The 19012-nt window shown below is 33.0% G+C and overlaps 1 protein-coding gene across 7 annotated transcripts in view; it reads right to left on the bottom strand.

Annotated features, from left to right (window-relative positions):
• The window catches only part of PIK3C2G (phosphatidylinositol-4-phosphate 3-kinase catalytic subunit type 2 gamma), a 364988-nt gene that overhangs the window by 59132 nt on the left and 286844 nt on the right, over positions 1 to 19012 (bottom strand). For all 7 annotated transcript variants that reach the window (XR_013364236.1, XR_013364235.1, XM_077870889.1 and 4 more), the window contains 3 exons: positions 18284 to 18473; positions 17666 to 17787; positions 14690 to 14798 (listed from right to left, as the gene is read on the bottom strand). Coding sequence is in view for 5 of the 7 variants with exons in the window: in XM_077870889.1 (XP_077727015.1) it covers positions 14690 to 14798; positions 17666 to 17787; positions 18284 to 18473 (421 nt within the window). In the remaining 2 variants the exon portion in view is untranslated. The remainder of the gene's footprint in view (positions 1 to 14689; positions 14799 to 17665; positions 17788 to 18283; positions 18474 to 19012) is intronic.

Below are 19012 nucleotides of genomic sequence, written 5' to 3' on the forward strand. Positions count from 1 at the left end.
ATCAATACAAGCTTGTATGGACATAACGGTGGGTTTAATGTCACTTATCCTGACTGGTTAGTGCCCTAACACTTGTTAAATATTTGGAACATCCTTCCTATGTGGAATGATATATACTTAGTGAATAAATTATTAAAAGGTTGGTATTTGTTCAGGGACTCTAAAGTTACTGGTTTTTGATATATCAATGGTTCAGGTAAATGCATTAGGCTATATTAAATGCTTTATGGGGTTATATATATATGTATATATATGACGTTCATCTAATAAGGGGTTTTAAAAGTCTAATAATGTACTTTAAAGTTAGAAATGCAGTCAATAAAGAACAAATTTGAAAGCCAATTGAACAATTTTAAAATTAAAATCTGTATCAGCTTATTTTTTTGTTAAGTTCAGAGCTCTAATTAATATAGTGTTTACCAATTATATTATTAAGCCATTTGCAATTTAAAATGATTGATTTTTGAGGTCGATCAATTCAAAGTTGCTCAAAACTTTAGTGTTTTTCTTATGTCATATGAACATATTCTTGCTCTCAAAGACTACAGAGACAAAGTATTTGCAAGCATCAGAAGTAATGTAATATAACGCTGAGAACAATTTTTCTTTCTTTAAAATAACACATTAAGAATTTCCATTTATTAACTGGCCAGCCAACATCTAAAATTGGCTGCAAGATTTAGTTTCAGTGAGTTAAAACAATAAGCTAAATCTCTCTCTCTCAAACACTGAAAGTCTCTAAAAATGTGAATTTAAAAATGAATTCCCATAAGAGTTTTAAATCAAAGTTGAACAGTAATTGTATTTTATTGCCTTTTTCATAAAGCAGCTTGTCAGAATGTCCAGTCTTTAATGTAGTTCAACCCACTATATTTGTATTAGAGCTACATAGAATGATACTATGAAGAACGGTGAACTTCTAAAGAATCTTTCATAATTCTGATTCTAAAATGTCATCAGTATTTCACTAGACTCTGAAAAATAATCTTGGTTTTACTGATGGTACACATATGACATTTATCCTGCCTGCAGTGTTATCTCAGCCAGCTCTAAATAGGAAAAGAGCAATGTAGTGACAAATGTAGCAATTAACATCTGGGTTTAGCAAGGAGGGAACAAGAAACATATGTTCATTATTAAGCTAGGATTTACCCATTTGGATTTATTTTGACATTTGATTTCTGCTTAAAAAAATAACATTGCTTAAACCATAAGTGATATTATTTCTTATTTTAAGAGGCTTTTAGAAATTAACAGCAACATTACAAAGAGCTAGACATGACAATTAATATGGCTTTAAAATTTTAAAAAAACAACAGCTGTTTATATATCTCAGCTGAATCAAATGTGGGTACATGTGTGTTTAGGTACTGTAATCATTTGCTATAACTTTTATTTTATGTTTATATTGTTTTTTATAAAGATCTTATTTAGTTTGCAACAAAATTCCACCAAAACAGAGCAAAATTTAAGGCAAGAAATTCCTGTTACCACAACTATTGTTTGCTTGTGGAATGAAATTACATTGAAAGAAAAGAAGTTTCTATTAGCTTGAGAGAAGAAAGTAAAGCTAAACAAACAAAAGCCAGATAGATATAGGACTAGGATGTCTAAACTGATGCTTCCAACTTCATTAGAAGAGATAATGGGGTACTATGTAATTATAGTTTTCATTTATGTCTATTTTCTTTTATCAACAGATTACATGTATGTGTGAGAGAGAAAGAGGCAGACAGATAGACATGGTCTCAGAGATTTACAGAAATCCCTCTATCTGGGTTGCTCTTGTGTCTTTAGACTAAAGCCCCAGAGATGTCTTTCCCATCTAAACTTAGATACCTGATACTGGACTTTTTATCTCATTTCCTTGACAAAAAGCAAGACTGCTTAGAATCGCAAATGACCCTAGAAGGGAATGTAACAGTTGATTTTATCAAGATAAAGTTGTCCCGTTTTATATTCCAGCTGCATCTTCTACTTCCTTTCTCCCCTTTTTCCATTTACTATCATATATTTCCTAATGCTCATGTCTGTATTTATCACCATATTATAAACTCATTGAGAATAAAGTTTATATGGCATTAGTCGAATCTCTCCAATTTGTTCTCTACAACCAATTTAAGCTCTTAATCTAGAGTGTTAATACATAGTAATGTTATAGTTTACATGCCCAATAAAAATTTAAAAATCTTTACTAAGTTATATATGTGATATAAAATATTTTGGTTATAAATAAATGTACTAAATGTACTTTAATAATAAATATACTAATGTAACTAAAAAAGTATGAGTTTTAGTGTATAAGCATAGTAGGATTATTTGCCTTTGCTACACTGCCAAATGACAAGCAGCTATGAAGGAATAAAACTGTTTTTTTGTGGGTTTTTTAGATTTATTTATTTGAGAGAGAATGATATATATCTCTATATATATGATCTCTCTCTCTCTCTCTCTCTCTATATATATATATATATATATATAGAGAGAGATAGAACAAGTGGTAGGGAGGGGTAGAGGGAGAGAGAGTCTTAAGCAGACTCCGCACTGAGAGAGGAGCCTCATATGGGGTTCAATCTCACACAGATGAAATAAAATTTCTTATTTTATTAGAAAAGGAAAGGAAACTTGTGTGCGCATAAAAATTTCCTCTAAGTCATTCACATCATTAAAATAATTAAAATATTCAAGTTACATTTATGACTTTATAGATTTTGATGTCTGTGTGGATAACTTTGTTGTTATGTAGATAACTTACACAGATAACTTTTGGTGTTTATGTAGATAACTATGTTTACAGAGAAAAACTGTATCAATAATACAAAATTAAAAAAAAATCTCAACATGACTTAACTTTGAAATGATTTATGTGATTTCTAGGCCAAAAATGTTTTATTTAGTTGATCTTAAAAATAAATTTTCATTTCCAGAACATAAAAAAATAACTGAATCAGAGAAGTGTCCACCAACATATGGAGACCCATAAAGCTTTCACCGTGATGAATCCATTTGAAGATAATTGAAAACTGACCACATTATGCATTATGCACAAAGAACCTGAATGATTAGGCAGGTCACACTGCTTATTAATGCTAATCAGCATCTGATGATAGCCCTGTCAAATTATTATTGTTCTATTACCATGTAATCCACATAATGAGTATTATATCAAGACCCATAAAGTTCCTTAGGAATAAGGGGGAAAAATCCAAATGAAAAAAGTTATGAAAGTCTTTATGTGGCCACTGGCACTTATCACCATAGACAACTGACAAAGACTATAAGCTCCTTAGAGTACTAACTTAGCTTTCGACATTCTAGGATAGAATTTCTTAAATCTGCCTGAGCATCTAAATCACAAGTGATACCTAGATACAGTAGTGTTTCAAAGTGGCTAGTGTCCACATGTAATTTTTATTGATTTGATTTTTATTAATATAGCATAACCTTACTTATTTTGTAGGACAGACATGACAACTAATGAATAGATATAGGATTTACATCTCAGGAAGGTATTTTAATGTACTCATTGTACAAAATTCAATTAAATTATTAGGGGAGGTGTTACTTTGGGAGAAGGCACGCCTATAATATTGGCTTCCTTTTGTATGAGATAAATCGGATTCTCCTTTTTGGAAGTCCAGTGTTAGAAGATGGCTGACTTATTCTCACTTGGAGCATTTCCAGGATCTGTGATTTTACAATAGTGCCTCATGTTTGATGATATAAATACCTTCTTTTCTTTTTCTTCCTTTTATTTTTCTCATTCAACTCCCAGACCTTAATTCCACCAAGAAAAAAAGTATGGTGCCTGAAATTTGCTTAGCCTTCCTTTTCCTAAATACTGACCAACAGAGATTAAAAACAACACAAAGCAAAATAGAAACATCTCTTCCTGGGGGTATCTATAGTAGCACTTTAGTAAGCACATTAGCAAAGGTGAACATGATGAAACCTGTGAGCTACATATTTGGTGGTTTTGTTCATCTATGCATATGCACTGATTGTGATGGGCAACAATATTCACTGAGCCTTGCTATGTTAAGCTGCACTTTTGCAAGTCTTCCCTACTTGTTATGGGTGACTCCTTTGCTTTCCCCTCTCATAACAGTCCTCCGTTAGCACTTCTATATGAACTTATCCTGTGAGCAGCTACATTTAAGAATTCCCTAATGAAAGCCTGCTGCCATATGAAAACAGATCTCAGTATTTGTCTTATTCACACTAGGGCCAGAAATCATAAGCCTCTCCACTTTGCACTTACTTGTCTCTGCCTAAACAAGCTAAAGCCTGGCACCTTCCATGGTTACTAGATATTTTGTCAGTTTATCCGGAAAAGGCATTGCCTTTAAAACAGCTTTAGTATAACCAATGAGGCAGCCTCTGGAGGTCATACAAAGATGACAATCCCATCCACTATCCCCTCAGCATTTTCCGTTATAGACACCTGCCATATCCATGAGGTCCTTTGACTATAGTGTAAGTTAATGGACATGGCCTTCAGAGAATGTCAGAGTAAGGAAAGGACATTAAGATGTCAACATTCTAAAAGGAAGCACCTGGCTAGCTCAATTGGTAGATCATGTGACCCTTGAGTTCAAGTCCCATGTTGGGCATAAAGTTTATTTAAAAAGATGTCAACATTCTATATTCTTAAATATACAAAAAGCACTTGAAATCCAATGAAATAAATTAAGTTGCTTTGATCCTATAGGGCAGAAGTCTCTGCTATACCTTATTTCCCATTACTTACTGATTTAAGACATAAAACCAAATATATTCAAAAGATTGGATACAATTTATATTGAATATGCAAGGACAATAGTCTAAATTCATGCATATGTAATATATCTACACTTAACCATTTATTATAGTATAGCCTTACTATCATCTAATACTGTTTTCAATAATTATTTTACATCTTTGTTTTAGTTTCCTTATCATATAGTTCTATTTCCATGATGAACACACACTGTTTACTTCTTTCTCTTTGATAACAGACCTATTAAAAATGTGCTTTGAGCAGTCTTTCTGAAAGGTACAATCATGACTCAGTGCACTCTTAATGCTCATTCTTTATAAGCATGACCAGGTAGTATTCCAGGGCTTGGTACTAGGTAACCAGTGGAATCTGTCTCTAAGTTAGCAGCTAGTAGGACTCCCAACATTATTCTCTAGCAAACCAGAAGTCTCTATCATGTGGTTCATGTGGGATTATATGCTGGGGTGAGGAAAAATATCAAAATTACATTAATTTTTATTTTGTAACATCATCCAAATTTTCAATTTTTCTACAACTGTTATTTATTTATTATTTTTTCAGATTCCAAACATTCTCTTATTATGTGTTTGATCCAGAGGAGAAACTAAGTGTGGGTGGGGGAGGGGAGGGGAGGGACCACTTTGCCTGGAAGTCCCATCTTTTTTTTTTTTTTTTTACAAATTTTAAAACATTTATTACTTATTAGGTAGTATTTTCTGTGTAAAACATAAATGAATAACATATTCTGGAACCATGAGCTAATTTCTTAAAAAATCTGAAATTTGTAGGATAGAAGAATAAAATAAGAGACCACTACTAGGTACTTTTCAGATGCAAATTTCCAATCTTTTAGGTTTTGAAAAGCAATATAAACCCTATGGTTAGTATATGCTAATGATTCTGTTATTCATTTAAAATATCTATTAAATATTGATAAGTTTCTAATTGTGCTATATACATGGGTAAAAATTGAATGAATATAGTCATTGAGTTCTTTAAGCCTCAAAACAAGAGAAAAGCATATAACTATAGTTGATGCTGTGTCTTTAGAGTTCCCTTTATCTGGCACAACTTTCTCCCAATTTCTATTTACTAACTCCTATTTGCCCTTTAAAAATAACTTGAATGTCCTACTCTCTGAGATGTCTTCTCTAACTCACTTGGAATTGAGTTAAATATACCTATATAAGTGCTCAGCCACTTGTCCTTTGATACCAAACAGCATCTCCAGCTGAGTCTACCAGCCTGGAAATAATAGTGTAGCAGAACCTCCTTGAGTCCACATTTACTGAAAGTCAATAATACAATAAAATACATGAGTATCTACTCTATTGAAGGCCGAATGTCTGACCATCTCCAAACTGAAATAAAAGGGAAAGAAGTAAAAAAAAAAAAGTGTGAAGTAATTTTTCTTAAACAATAGTGTGCATTGGAATGTCTTGCAAGGCTTGTTAAAATATAGACTGCTGGGCCTCATCTCCAAAATTTCTGATATTGGGTCCCTGGCTGGCTTAGTCAATAGAGCATGAGACTCTTGGTCATGAATCTGAGCTCCATTCTGGGTAGAGAGATTCCTAAAAATAAAAAATAAACTAAAAAAATAATCAATGACCAAAATTTCTGATTTAGTCTGTCTAGGAAGCGGTCAAAAATTTTTGTTCCTCTAAATTTGCAAGTGAGATTCCTAGCACAATCCAGAAACTGTGTTTGAGAACAACTGAACAACTAGTCTTAGAAAATAGGAATTCAAAAGTTTTACCTCTTGCTCCTGACTATATGGAATCTAATGTAGTCATTATTGACAATTTTGTTTTTGTTTTTTTTCCCTAATAGCCATAAGACCCTTATTGCTGAATTGTGGGATTTTCTTCTGTTAAGTGAGTCTATTAATCATCAAACCACAATATTACTCAATTGGGAAGTATAGCAGTAAGCTAATATCCTAAATCACTGAGCCTACAGTTGAGACAGAATTTTTAATACATTCATTAATCCACTGTATTTTCCAATTCCAGTAAGGTTTTCTTAATATACACTGATTTACTCTATGACACAGCATGTTATTTTAAAAAATTCAAACCATGGCTGTACAAGTAGTCTCATCTAATGTCTTTCCCAAGCTACAAGCAGAGAAGAAAGATTGTTGAAGTAACAGCTGAGAAAAACAGGATTCTTTGACCCTTTATTGAGTCCCAGTTGTGGGATCTAGTGCAGTTCTCCTATTATAATGCCTGTGACTTACTGAAGCTTTTATCTGCATATACAGCATGATATTATGTACTGTATACATAGTATAACCCACATGCTTCTGGCATTTAATTAAGACTGCAGAAGGGTCTGTTAATGTCCAAACCAAGGCTGTGCTAAGAGAGACACCTGGATGGGGGAGGAGAGCCATATGCATACTAGGGGCTATTATTATAAGTGCTTCTGTCAATCATTCACAACTCCATAAACAATGGGCATTTTATTAATTAGCATCTCGAATGTCAGAGATAGATTTTTAAAATAAAAATGGTAGCTTGTTGGCCAGCATAATAAATATTAAAAATGGGCTCCCATTGGCAACATTAAAGTTATTCCAGATATGTGGATTACTTAAAAATATTCCATAAATAGTTTCTATTTTTTAAAAGGCAAAAAACCCTTAGAGGCTTGCCCTCTATACCCTTAGTGATAGTGTTCTAGATAAATCCCTAAAGGGTCTTATATCTGTCCTAGAACTCTGGAGGATTCTATTAGTTTGGTACTTGCCTCTGAAACCTTTTGTACAAATGGTGATACGAACACCTAATAGTAAAGAGAGCTAGTGCTCCCTTGAACATTCAAGATGAGTTGTAACATCTGTATGCACGTATAGCTTATATACATAGATGTGGGTATATGGGGGGGGGAATCTAAGAAAGCTTTTTTTTACTCGTATGAGAGAGAGGAGCAGAATTGGGGTCTGTTATTTCTTTTCAATTTTCTACGCTATTTTCATAATCACTGGTGAGTACTAAATACTTCACCAAGAAATTCTTAAATATTTTTTTCAGATGGGAAGTGTCAATAGACCTAGGCCCTCCAAAATGACTACCTATGAGAGAAAAGGTATATTTGAGCATAGGATGGGGGTTAGGAGACAGAATGGTAGATAACTCTGAAAGCTGAAGGGTGGTATGGTTGAAATTGCAGGTCTAGACTCTTATTTTTGATGATAGTAGATTAAGTCATTTAGTGCAAACCTCCTGCTGAGGATAATTGGATTACTACTCAATTTGTTTCTTAAACTTTGCTTGGAAGCATCAGAGAGATAACAAGATAGTGAAGAATTACCAGGCAAGGATCTGGGGCAAGAATTTGGAGATGTGAACTGGGGTTTTGGCACTACTTGTTTTTTGTTGTGGGTGTTTATTGATATAGGTTGAGGCAGTGGAAGGGCTGAGAGATTGAGCTGTACTTTTGACCACTTTGCAGAGATAAGAGGAAAGGAAATGAAATTCAAAGCTGCCAACTAGGCTTTTGGTGAATCTGCCTTATTTTGGGTTTAGATTCAAAATGGCTACATCTAAGGAACAAAGATCAGCTAGAAATAGACTCTCATAAACGCTACAGCTTGGGTTTGAAAAATGTGAATCCCTGCAATTGAATGTCAGCAATCAATCCTAGATTGTTAATGTCCTCAGATATTACAGTTCTTTAGGCTAATATAACGACAACATAGGCCTCCAATTATTTCTGCAAAGGACATTGCAGTACAATATCTGGCCACAATAAAAAGGAAAATAACCAGGCTTACAAAGGAATAAGACTGAATGATTAAAGATGGGTAGAAACCCTAGACAATAGAAATATATATGCAGTGGGCCCCCATATTGAAGTGTGTAGAAAGATTTAAAAATAACTATGCTTAGGAGCACCTGGGTGGTTCAGTCAGTTGAACATCCCACTCTTGATTTCAGCTCAGGTCATGATCTCAGGGTCCTAGGATCAAGTGCCATGTCTGATTCCCAACTCAGCAGAAAGTCTGCTTGAGATTCTCATCTCTTTCTCTCTCCCTCTTTGTCTGCCCTTCCACTCTTCTCTTTCAAATAAATAAATCTTAAAAAAAAGTTTATTATTTTCAAAGAAATAAAAAAAGGAGAGATTTTCAGCAAAGAACCAGAAACTGAAAAAAGGAAATTCTAAAACTGAAAAATAATTGAAATTAATAATTCAAAGGATGGATCTAATGGTACATTAAACACAGATTAGTAGAGAAGAAGTAACGCAGAAGATAAGTCAGAAGAAAATATTGAGAATAAGTTTGGAGAACAAAGGGATAAGAAATATTGGAGTGGAGGTATGAGACATGGAAGATACAGCACGAAGGATCAACTTATATGTGATTATAGCTTCAGAAAAAACAAAGAGAGAAGAAAAATATTAACAATATTTGAAGCAATAATGACAGAACTTTCCAAAACTGATGAATAACATCAGGGAAGAAATTTCAGAAGAGCTAACAAGCATGATAAATAGAAACAAACTTCTATCTGAGCAATTAAAATTGTGAAAGCCAACAGTAAAAAGAGAAGCTTTAAAAGTTGATAAAAAATAAAGAAAAAAATAGTTTAAAAGAAAGAACAATTATAATAGGTGGATTTTAAACAGAATCAGTGGAAGCTAAAAGACAGTGAACTGATAGCTTTAAAGATTTCAAAATAATCATTGCTATCCAAATACTATAGTTAGTTAAACTGTCTTCTGAATGTAGACAAAAACTTTTCAAATACAAATTCAGATTTTTCTATTAGCAAATTCATATTAAAGGAAATAATAACTGGTGTTCGTCAGGTATAGGGGAAAGCAATGTCACATATAAAATCAGAGTTATAGCAATAGAAATGAGATATAAGGGTAATATTAAACATACTGATTGTATAAAACAATGATAAGTACTTATTACATTTATGGGATACATTATTAGTATAACATATAAAACTCAAGTGGGTTAAATAGACTTAATCCATGATCATGGGAAAATCATAGTAAACATTCATAAATATTTTAGAAGAATGATAAAGAATATCATATGTAAAAATCTATGGGGTGCAATTAAATCTTGATTGGGAGGGGAGATTTAGAATTTTAAATGTGAGGACAGGTTGAAAATAAACAAATAATTATTTGAGAATGTAATAAATAGAACAACAAATTATAACCAAAGGAAGCAGAAGAAAGGAAATAATAAAAATCAAATGAAATAGAAAAATAATACAATAGAGACAATAACTCCCACATTTCATTCTTTGCAAAGACTGGTAAAATTCATAATCCTCTGGAAAGACTGACTAGGAAATGACATATGTAAGGAATAGAAAACACCTTTTCAGATTCTATAAATGTTAAAAAGATTGTGAGAAGATGCTTTGAATAATTTTATGCCAATAAATAAGCACAAATTTCTAGAGAGCTATAACTTAGACCCAGGAAGAAATAGAAAATGTGGATTGTCCTATAATTCTTAAATAAATTCAATCTCCGGACCTAAATGGCTTTCCAAATTAAAGAAATAAAACCAATTTTATACAAACTCTTCTAGAGAAAATAAGAAAAACAAGAAGTCTTTGCAACTAATATTATGAGGCCAGCATACCCTCCATTCTAAACTGGTAAGGGCATTATAAGATAGAATATCTTTGTCATAAATAAAGGTGAAAATGAATGCTAAAGAAATTGTTAAATTCAGCAATACATAAAAAGGATAATACATTAGACCATGTAGGTTTTATCCTGGTAATGCAAATTTGTTTAAAATCAGAAAATCTATCAGTGCAACTCACCACATTAATGGAATAAAGGAGAAAAAACATTTATTATTAGGTAATCATTGATCAGTGCAATAGAGTCAGAAAAAAATTCGATAAATTAAATTTTCTGTATTGTCAAAACTTTTACAACAGAAAGAAACTTTCTTAAAATAACAAAGGGTACCCACAAAAACCTGTGTACTAAATGAGAAACTTGAGACAGTTCTTCCCTGAATCTAAGAATAACACAAGCATGTCTGCCATCATCATTTGGAGTCTATGGAGTACAAAATAGCCAGAAAAAGAAATATAAAATATAAATATTGTAAAGAAAAGTAAAACTTCTGCTACTTACAGACGATATGATAAGCAGAATATTTTAAAAACACAATTAAATCATTAAAATTAAAAGTGAAGTTAGTAAGTTCGTTGAGAAAATCTCAATATACAAAATCAGTTGTATATATATACTAGTAAAAGAAAAAGAAACACAAAAATTTTAAAAAGGTACCATAATATATCAAGTAAAATAAAGTGCTTTTAAGATCTCTATGCATATAACAATATACTTATTGAGAAAAAAAACTTTTTAAGGTTTAAATAAGTACATGAAAATGGATTGGAAGATATTAAGCTTCATTTTCAACTAAAATCCCAGTTGGCTTTTGCATGGAATTAACAAGAAAAATTTGAAATTTTTTGGGTGCCTGTATGGCTCAGTTGGTTAAGAAGTTGCATTTTGGCTCAGGTCATGATCTCTGGGTCCCAGTATCAAGTCCCGCATTGCATTGGGCTCCCTGCTCAGCTTCTCTCTCTCTCTCTCTCTCTCTGCCCCCCCCCCGCCCTTCTTCCCCCCACTAGTTCTCTCTCTCTCAAATAAATAAAATCTTTTTTTTAAAGAAAAATTTTAAATTTACATGGAAATGCAGAAGTCCACGAAGAGACAAAATATTCTTTAAGTATAAGGGTAAAATGGGTGCCTTTGGCTCAGGTCATGATCCTGGAATCCTGGGATCAAGTCCCGCATCGGGCTCCCAGCAAGGAGCCTGCCTCTTCCTCTGCCTGTGTCTCTGCTTCTCTGTGTCTCTCATGAATACATAAATAAAATCTTAAAAAAAAAAAAGAAAAAGAATAAAGATAAAATAGGAGAACTTACTCTGTTAGATTTCAGACTTATTATAAAGCTACAATAATTAAGACTGTTGGCACAAGGGTAGACAAAGAGATTAGTGGCATAGAAAAAAGAGGCCTGAAGTAGACACATACCTAGATGGATATTTAAATTATCACAAAGGTGGCACAGCAGAATAACAAGAAAAGGAAAGTCTTTTAAATAGAATTGGAACAATTCAAAATCTACATGAAAAAAAAAATAAGATGACTTTTATTTCATGCCATGCTCTAAAAGGTCTATTCTAGATAGATTGTAGGCTTAAATGTGAAAAGCAAAACAACAAAGCTTCTAGAAGATAATACAGGAAACTGTCTTTATGACATTGAGGTAGGGCATGTTCTAATGTAAGAAAATATCAATACATTTTACTATATTAAAATGAAGAGTTTTTGTTTATCAGAACACATAATAAAAAGAACAAGGGGACAAAACATAGAGTGAAAGAAAATCATTACAACATATTTAATTAACAAAGAACTTCTATCCACAATATATGAAAAGTACTATAAATCAGTAAGAGGATGTCATATAATTTAATAGAAAAAGGGCAAGAGACATAAACTGGCACTTCACCAAACAGAATATCCAAATGGCCAAACAACATACGAAAAGATATTCCAGCTCATTAGTAGTTAGGAAAATACAGACTAAAATGCAGTGAGATGTACCCTCACCAGAATAGCTAAAATTAGAAAGAGTTGGCAACACCAAGTATAGACAAGGTTGTGGGAAATGGTAACACTATTCATTACAAGTAGGAGAGTAAATTGGTCATTGTCTATAATGTTGAAAATAAGCATATCTAGGGCAGCCTGGGGCGGGGGCTCAGCAGTTTAGTGCCACCTTCAGCCCACGGCCTGATCCTGGAGACCCGGGATCAAGTTCCACGTCGGGCTCCCCGCATGGAGGCTGCTTCTCCCTCTGCCTGTGTCTCTACCTCTCTCTGTCTCTGTATCTCTCATGAATAAATAAATGAAATCTTAAAAAAAAAGAAAATAAGCGTATCTTAAAATCCAGAAATTCTGTTCATAAGTGAATGAAATCCATGGGCATGAAGAGACATACAAGTAAAAGAATATTCATAGCAGTATTATTTGTAATAATCCCAACTTGGAAGCATTCCAAATGTCTACGTAGAGAGGATTCTACAAATTGCAATACATTCATGTAACAGAATGCTATAGAACAATGAAAATCCATGTAACTTGGATGTGGTCTATCCCTGTGTTGCTGGTTTAAACAATCATTTTGTCACTGTCTCTCAGTCCTGGGGTTTGGCTGAGCTCACCTATGGTATTCTTGCTTGAGGTCTCTAATAAATAGTTATTTGGTGATTGGAGCTGGAGTCATCATCCACTCAAAATACATGATGTTGATGTTAGCTGTTGGCTGGAACCTCAGCTGGGCTCTGGCAGAGTGGTATCCCTTGGGCATCTCTCTATTTGATCTCTCTATAATTGTTTCTCCATGTGGTGGACCCAAGGGAGCTCAACTTATTATAGGGCAGCTGGAGGTGCCCATAGTGAATATCCTGAGAGAAACTGGCAGAAAGAAGCCCCTTGGCTTTTTTCTAACTTGAAAGCCATGCAGTGCACTTCTACCAAATGTTTTGTAGACTCTCCTAGATACATGATGTACAATTTAAAAAGCTAAAAATTGAAAAGAACATAGCTCCAGTCTAGTAAGGAGGCCAGGATCTGGAATAATAGGTTATTGAGGAAAATATCAATGTATCTGGGATAATAGTATTGTTTTTATTTTCTCACTACCCTCTAAGGTTTAGCTCTAGCTCTTGACAACCTGGCCCTGACCTCCTTGGTGGTTTTAGTCTTCCTTTCATAGATATTTCACAAGAATGCTGAGATTCAACTGAATTGTGTTCTTGCACTTTTTCATGTTATCTCTGTGACAGAATAATGGCCCTCCAAAGATGTTCACCTTCTAATCCCCAGAGCTTGTGAACATGTTACCTTCCCTGGCAAAAGGGGTTTTGCAGATAAAATACTGAAGCATACTGAAATGGTGAGATTACCCTGGATTATTCAGATAGGCCTAGTGTAAACACAAGGAGAGTCAGAGTAAGAATCTGAGAAGGAGATGTGGTGACAGAAGCGGAGGTCAGAGTGTGCAATTGCTGGAAAGGGCACAATCCAAGGGATGCAGGAAATATTTAGAAATTGAAAAGGCAAAGAAATGAATTTTTTTCCTCTACTATCTCCAGAAAGATCCAATCTACCAACACCTTGAGTTTGGTCCCTTAAGACCCATTATCTGACCTTTAGAACTGAAAGAAAATAGACTTGTGTTGTTTTAAACTGCCAAATTTGTGGTAATTTATCACAAAAGCAATAGAATCTAATGATATCTCTCCTCCTCCACCTTCTTTTCACTTTTGACATTTATAGGAAATTGTTTGGTTCTACTTGAAATACTTCCCTAGGCCAATGCTTTTTAAAATCCTACCTGGTGGGGATGCCTGGGTGGCTCAGCGGTTGAGCATCTGTTTTTTGCTCAGGGTGTGATCCTGGAGTTCCTAGATGGAGTCCCATATCGAGCTCCATGTAGGGAGCCTGCTTCTCCCTCAACTTAGGCCTCTGCCTCTCTTTCTTATCTCTCTTAATGAATAAAATCTTAAAAAAAAATTCTACCCAGTGTTAAAGATTCAGCTCAGATGTTCTCTTCTCCTCAAATCCTTTCTACCATCAAAGTCAGAAATGATTCTTAATTTTCTAAACGCCAGGGCACTTACTATCCTGATGGCCCACTAATCACATATTATTTCAAGTTATTTGATATCAAGGTGCTATACCTTTTTTGCTGTTTCAGTTTCCTCTACAGGAATTTCACACATATTAGGCATGCACATTTGAATGAATATAGGAATAAAGCAATGTTATCAATTATTTAAAAATATTTCTAGTAATAATACATAAAATCATCAATATTTTATGTAAAAAAATATAAAAGTAAATTGTAACATACGTTTGCAACTTCATATGATCCATTTAATATCTGTTCCATGTAATGATTTAGATCTCTGAATCTTTTGTGGTTTGAATTTGTAAAAGGTAAGTGCCACCAATGAGGAAACCTGTTTTAAAGAAAAAAGTGTATATTTATTAGTTTGAAAATTGGCTTCTGCATCTTAGGGCTGTTCATGAATTTATACCATCAGATTGAAAGGCCAATGAAAATATTTTTTAAAAAATGAAACACATGAATAATCCTGAGGGTTTCATTAACATAGTTGTGGTACTTGCACTGTTTTAACTTTCATTAATATTAATACTAATTTAATTTAATTTACCACATTAATATATATGTTGTTTCTTACTGTTTATAGAAGACCACACATTTTATCCTTTAAATATATATGGAGGCTTGATAAATGCTTTCTGAAATTTAATGATTCATAATTTTCAAAAACGGTTAGATTGTATTGTTTCTTTTAGGTTCACTAGAGATATTTCTTCACCAACTAAATTAAACATTTTACCAAGTGGCATATGTTTCCATCTGGTATTAGTCTTTTGGAACAAAGTATCACTTTCCTCAAGAGTTAAACTTGCGGAATTTCCTCTGCTCTATCTAATGATTCCTCTTGTTGGGGTAGATGTGATTAAGACCAATTACTAAGTGGAATGATCTGTTAATGGTTAGCATTTGGTAACATATTTTGCTGGATAAATATATCTTTTTAGGAACTCTAGCATATTCCTCTGACTGCAATCTTGCTGCTGCCTCCTTCATACCTTTGCTTCTTTGGTGTAGATATTTCCCTGGTGTAAGGGGCATGAAGGGATAGTGAAATGCTGTCAGCAAATACAGAAGTGTATAACTGTGAGCCATCTAAACTATTCATGGCTTCCTGTTGGAAATGTTAAGGAAGTCCAAATCATGTTTGTGTACTTAAATAATTGACATTTTATTTTGTAAAGGTTTTCCTGCAGTTCTAAGGCCTACGGTATTAAAATTTTTCATCCAGATTTAATTATCACAACAATTAGTACCATATACAATTAACCAAAACATAGAAATGCATTTGATAAACAGATTGGGCAGGTTTTACATATTCATTTGTATATCTGTAGGTGAATTCTCCTTATGTTAAAATAAAATGGAGTTCGGTATCAATTTTATTCCTTTGCTGATGTTTTTACAGAGGTATGTACTTAAAAAATCTTGTATATAATTAAGTATCAGAGAATTGAAGAATTTAGCCAAAATAAAGTTGTTCAATTGTTTGAAATGTTTTTGTTATATGCCAAATATAGCAACATTTTGTGAAAATGATTTTTTATGATCTTTTATCTGACAATGCCATCATGTCCTCCCTCCATTTTGTTCAGGCCAAAGATTGGGACTGTCAGCACCCAAATATTGTCAAGGGCACACAGGAACTATATGCCTTGCTTTTCCCCACCCTGCGCCCTCCCCCACCCCTGCCCGTACACAAATACACATTGCTGGAATGGTTTTTAAATCAATTTAAATACCAGGTGGTAGTTGTTGAGCAAGGCATAATCCTAACTAAAGCTGAAAATTGAGAAGAGGCATATGGAGAGAGATTACTAACACTTTTAAGGTTTTACAAGTTGTATTAATACGTAGTACAGAGATTAAAGTGTAGAACAGAGAAGTTTTTGAAACCAATAACGGCAGCCACTTAACAATGACAAACATATTTTAAATCATTAATTAGTAGAGTACAATGGCAACCACTGATGTTGAATTTGATATTTGCAGTCAAACTTGGATTTTTTTTTCTTTTTTTTTTTTTTGCTAGCACATCTTTTTCCGTTACTCTATCAGATGTTTTTTTGGTAATTCTTAAAGCTGGTGCTGCCTTTAAGTTTCCATAATGACATTCCTTCCCTCTCAATCTCTTGAACATACTCTAAGTTGTTGACTTCCTGATTCTTAAAGCATCTGCATTTCAAAATTTCTGTGACATCTGCAAGCACACTTTTTCATAAACATGAACTACTTTGCTCTTCAATATTGCACAGTATCTCTCCATCCATTGATAACTTTACTTAGATTCAAATTTGGAAAGTGACTAAATCCTGAAAGCCTAGTGAAAATCCACATGTATAAAGTATGTCAGGTTAGATATGGGCCTTCACATTGTTAAAGGACCATTTACTTAAAAATCTCAGTATAAATAAAATAACATTTGATTTCCCTACATGCCAATATAATCTCTGGCAAGGTCATTTTTTTTAAAGTCAAGATACTCCTTTGGTATACACTGAAATCTATGACCTAAATTTGGCTAGTTCTAAGTGATGAGTTTTAAAAAGTCTTTTGAATGGAAGTAATTTTCAGTTATTCTTAATGTGTTTATGTTTAGTATTTTTAAAATTATAACATGAACAAAAGCAATGGTTGTCGAGATTGTTTGACAATGAACATAACAATAAATTAAATTTAGATTATCCAAGTAAAAGTTGACAATTCACAACAAAAGTGAGTTGGAATTAGTAAATTTTACTTATATACTAAATAATACTAATGAATTGTTTTCTGGTATAGGAAATAATTATATCAGAGCTTTTTATTGCAATTATTTGTTGAAAGAGTAGATATATCCAATTTAGTTCTGCATTTTCAATTTCAATCTTATTTTTATAGAAAAAACTAAAAAATATATTAAATATAAAAATGGGCAAATAAAACAATTTTTCTTAGAACTGATGAAAAATGAAATGGCTTCTGAATTTTCAATCTACAAAATCAATGGCTAGAAGCAAACAGAGAAATTGCAAACCTTGTCCTGTTTTTATGAGACAAAGGTTCTTTACTCTGGGAGCAATACAGACTCTGCTGGGATAGTTTCAATGGCATTTGAGTCAGAATGCTGTGTTGCTTACAAATAGAAAATCCCATAACCGTAATTTTTCCTTATGTTCAAGGACAAGTACTTCAGGCAAAACACTGGGGAGGACAGTGCCTTACTCTGGGAGAGTCAGTGATGCAAACTGCTTCTGAAGTTCGCTGTGAAGTTTGGAAAACTGGTCAAATGATTTTTCTGAAAAGCTTGTTTCATTGTTACTGTGTGTCACCTGGATTAGATACAGCTGCAGAAAATAAATAGACAAAAATCAAAAGATGGCATTATCAACCTGTGATACATTTTAAAAATCTGTTTTCATGTAAGCTAAATAAAGCAAGAACTTTCTGCAAAAAGTCATCACAAGAGCTAAAAGATGCAATTTGTAAAGGCAAAATTACCTATAAACACACTATATGAAAATATCATAATCTTATGTGCTGGGAACAGACTGCCTAATTTCTGCTCTTTTTTCATGTGGACACTTTAATTAGCTTTTGATTTATAGTCTACCAAAGGGTAGGAACTGTTCTCTTTGATGGTTCTCTACTAATAGCTCTGGTTGTTATGATTTCTCCTTAGAACATTCTCTTTTAATGGTACTTCTGCTCAAATTGTAACTGATTTATCATTTGCATAGTAAAAAAAAATCATGATATAAAGGAGGATGTGTAGCATAGTGAAGGGAAGTCTGAGACGAAGTCAAATGAAATTTAAGTCAAATTGACAGACTTGAGACTTACATGACTAGTTTTCTTGCTGAACCCTAAAATTGTCGCTCTTTGAATTGACCTGGTTGCATTCAGCATACAGGATTCCTGGGAAAAATTCTGTGAAGCAGATTTAGCAGGATTTATGGATGTCATTTGTGCAAGTGTATGGATCAGGTTATTTAATTTAACAGGGAAGCATTCCAGACTTTCCTTTATTTTCCTAGAGAAACAAAAAAGAAAAGATAGTGAGTAACATTTCTCTGAGTTGACTCATTTCATTTAAAATTTGTTTTCTTGTGTTTGTTAGATGTTGAGGAAAAAGTCAAGAACCATGTCTGTTTATTTATAAAATGTTATTTTTATAAACCCCAAGTTCACATCTTGAGTTGTTAGAATATAAAAGAAACCTTCTTGGTGAAATATAAAACTAACTATAATTTTGTATTTTGACTTATTTTAGGTTTGTTTTAGAAATAATTCATTTAAAATTCAATTTTAGTTTAAAATTATTTAAAATATTTAAATAATTCCAGAAGTTAAAAACTATAGAACAATGCATATTCCATGAAGCTGAGCATCTATCCTTGTACTCTATATTATTCCTTCTCTCTCCATATTTAAATATTTAAAAAGTTATGGTTCAAGTCTTACTGCTTTATTTTATTTTTGTATATATTTGTGTTCTCTCAACTATGTTGCAAAAGTGTTGCATATTATATACTATGTTTAATATACAGTATTCTCTATGAAATATTTTTC

Source organism: Canis aureus, chromosome 25 (assembly GCF_053574225.1).
Source record: "Canis aureus isolate CA01 chromosome 25, VMU_Caureus_v.1.0, whole genome shotgun sequence".
Classification (NCBI taxonomy): Eukaryota; Metazoa; Chordata; class Mammalia; order Carnivora; family Canidae; genus Canis; species Canis aureus.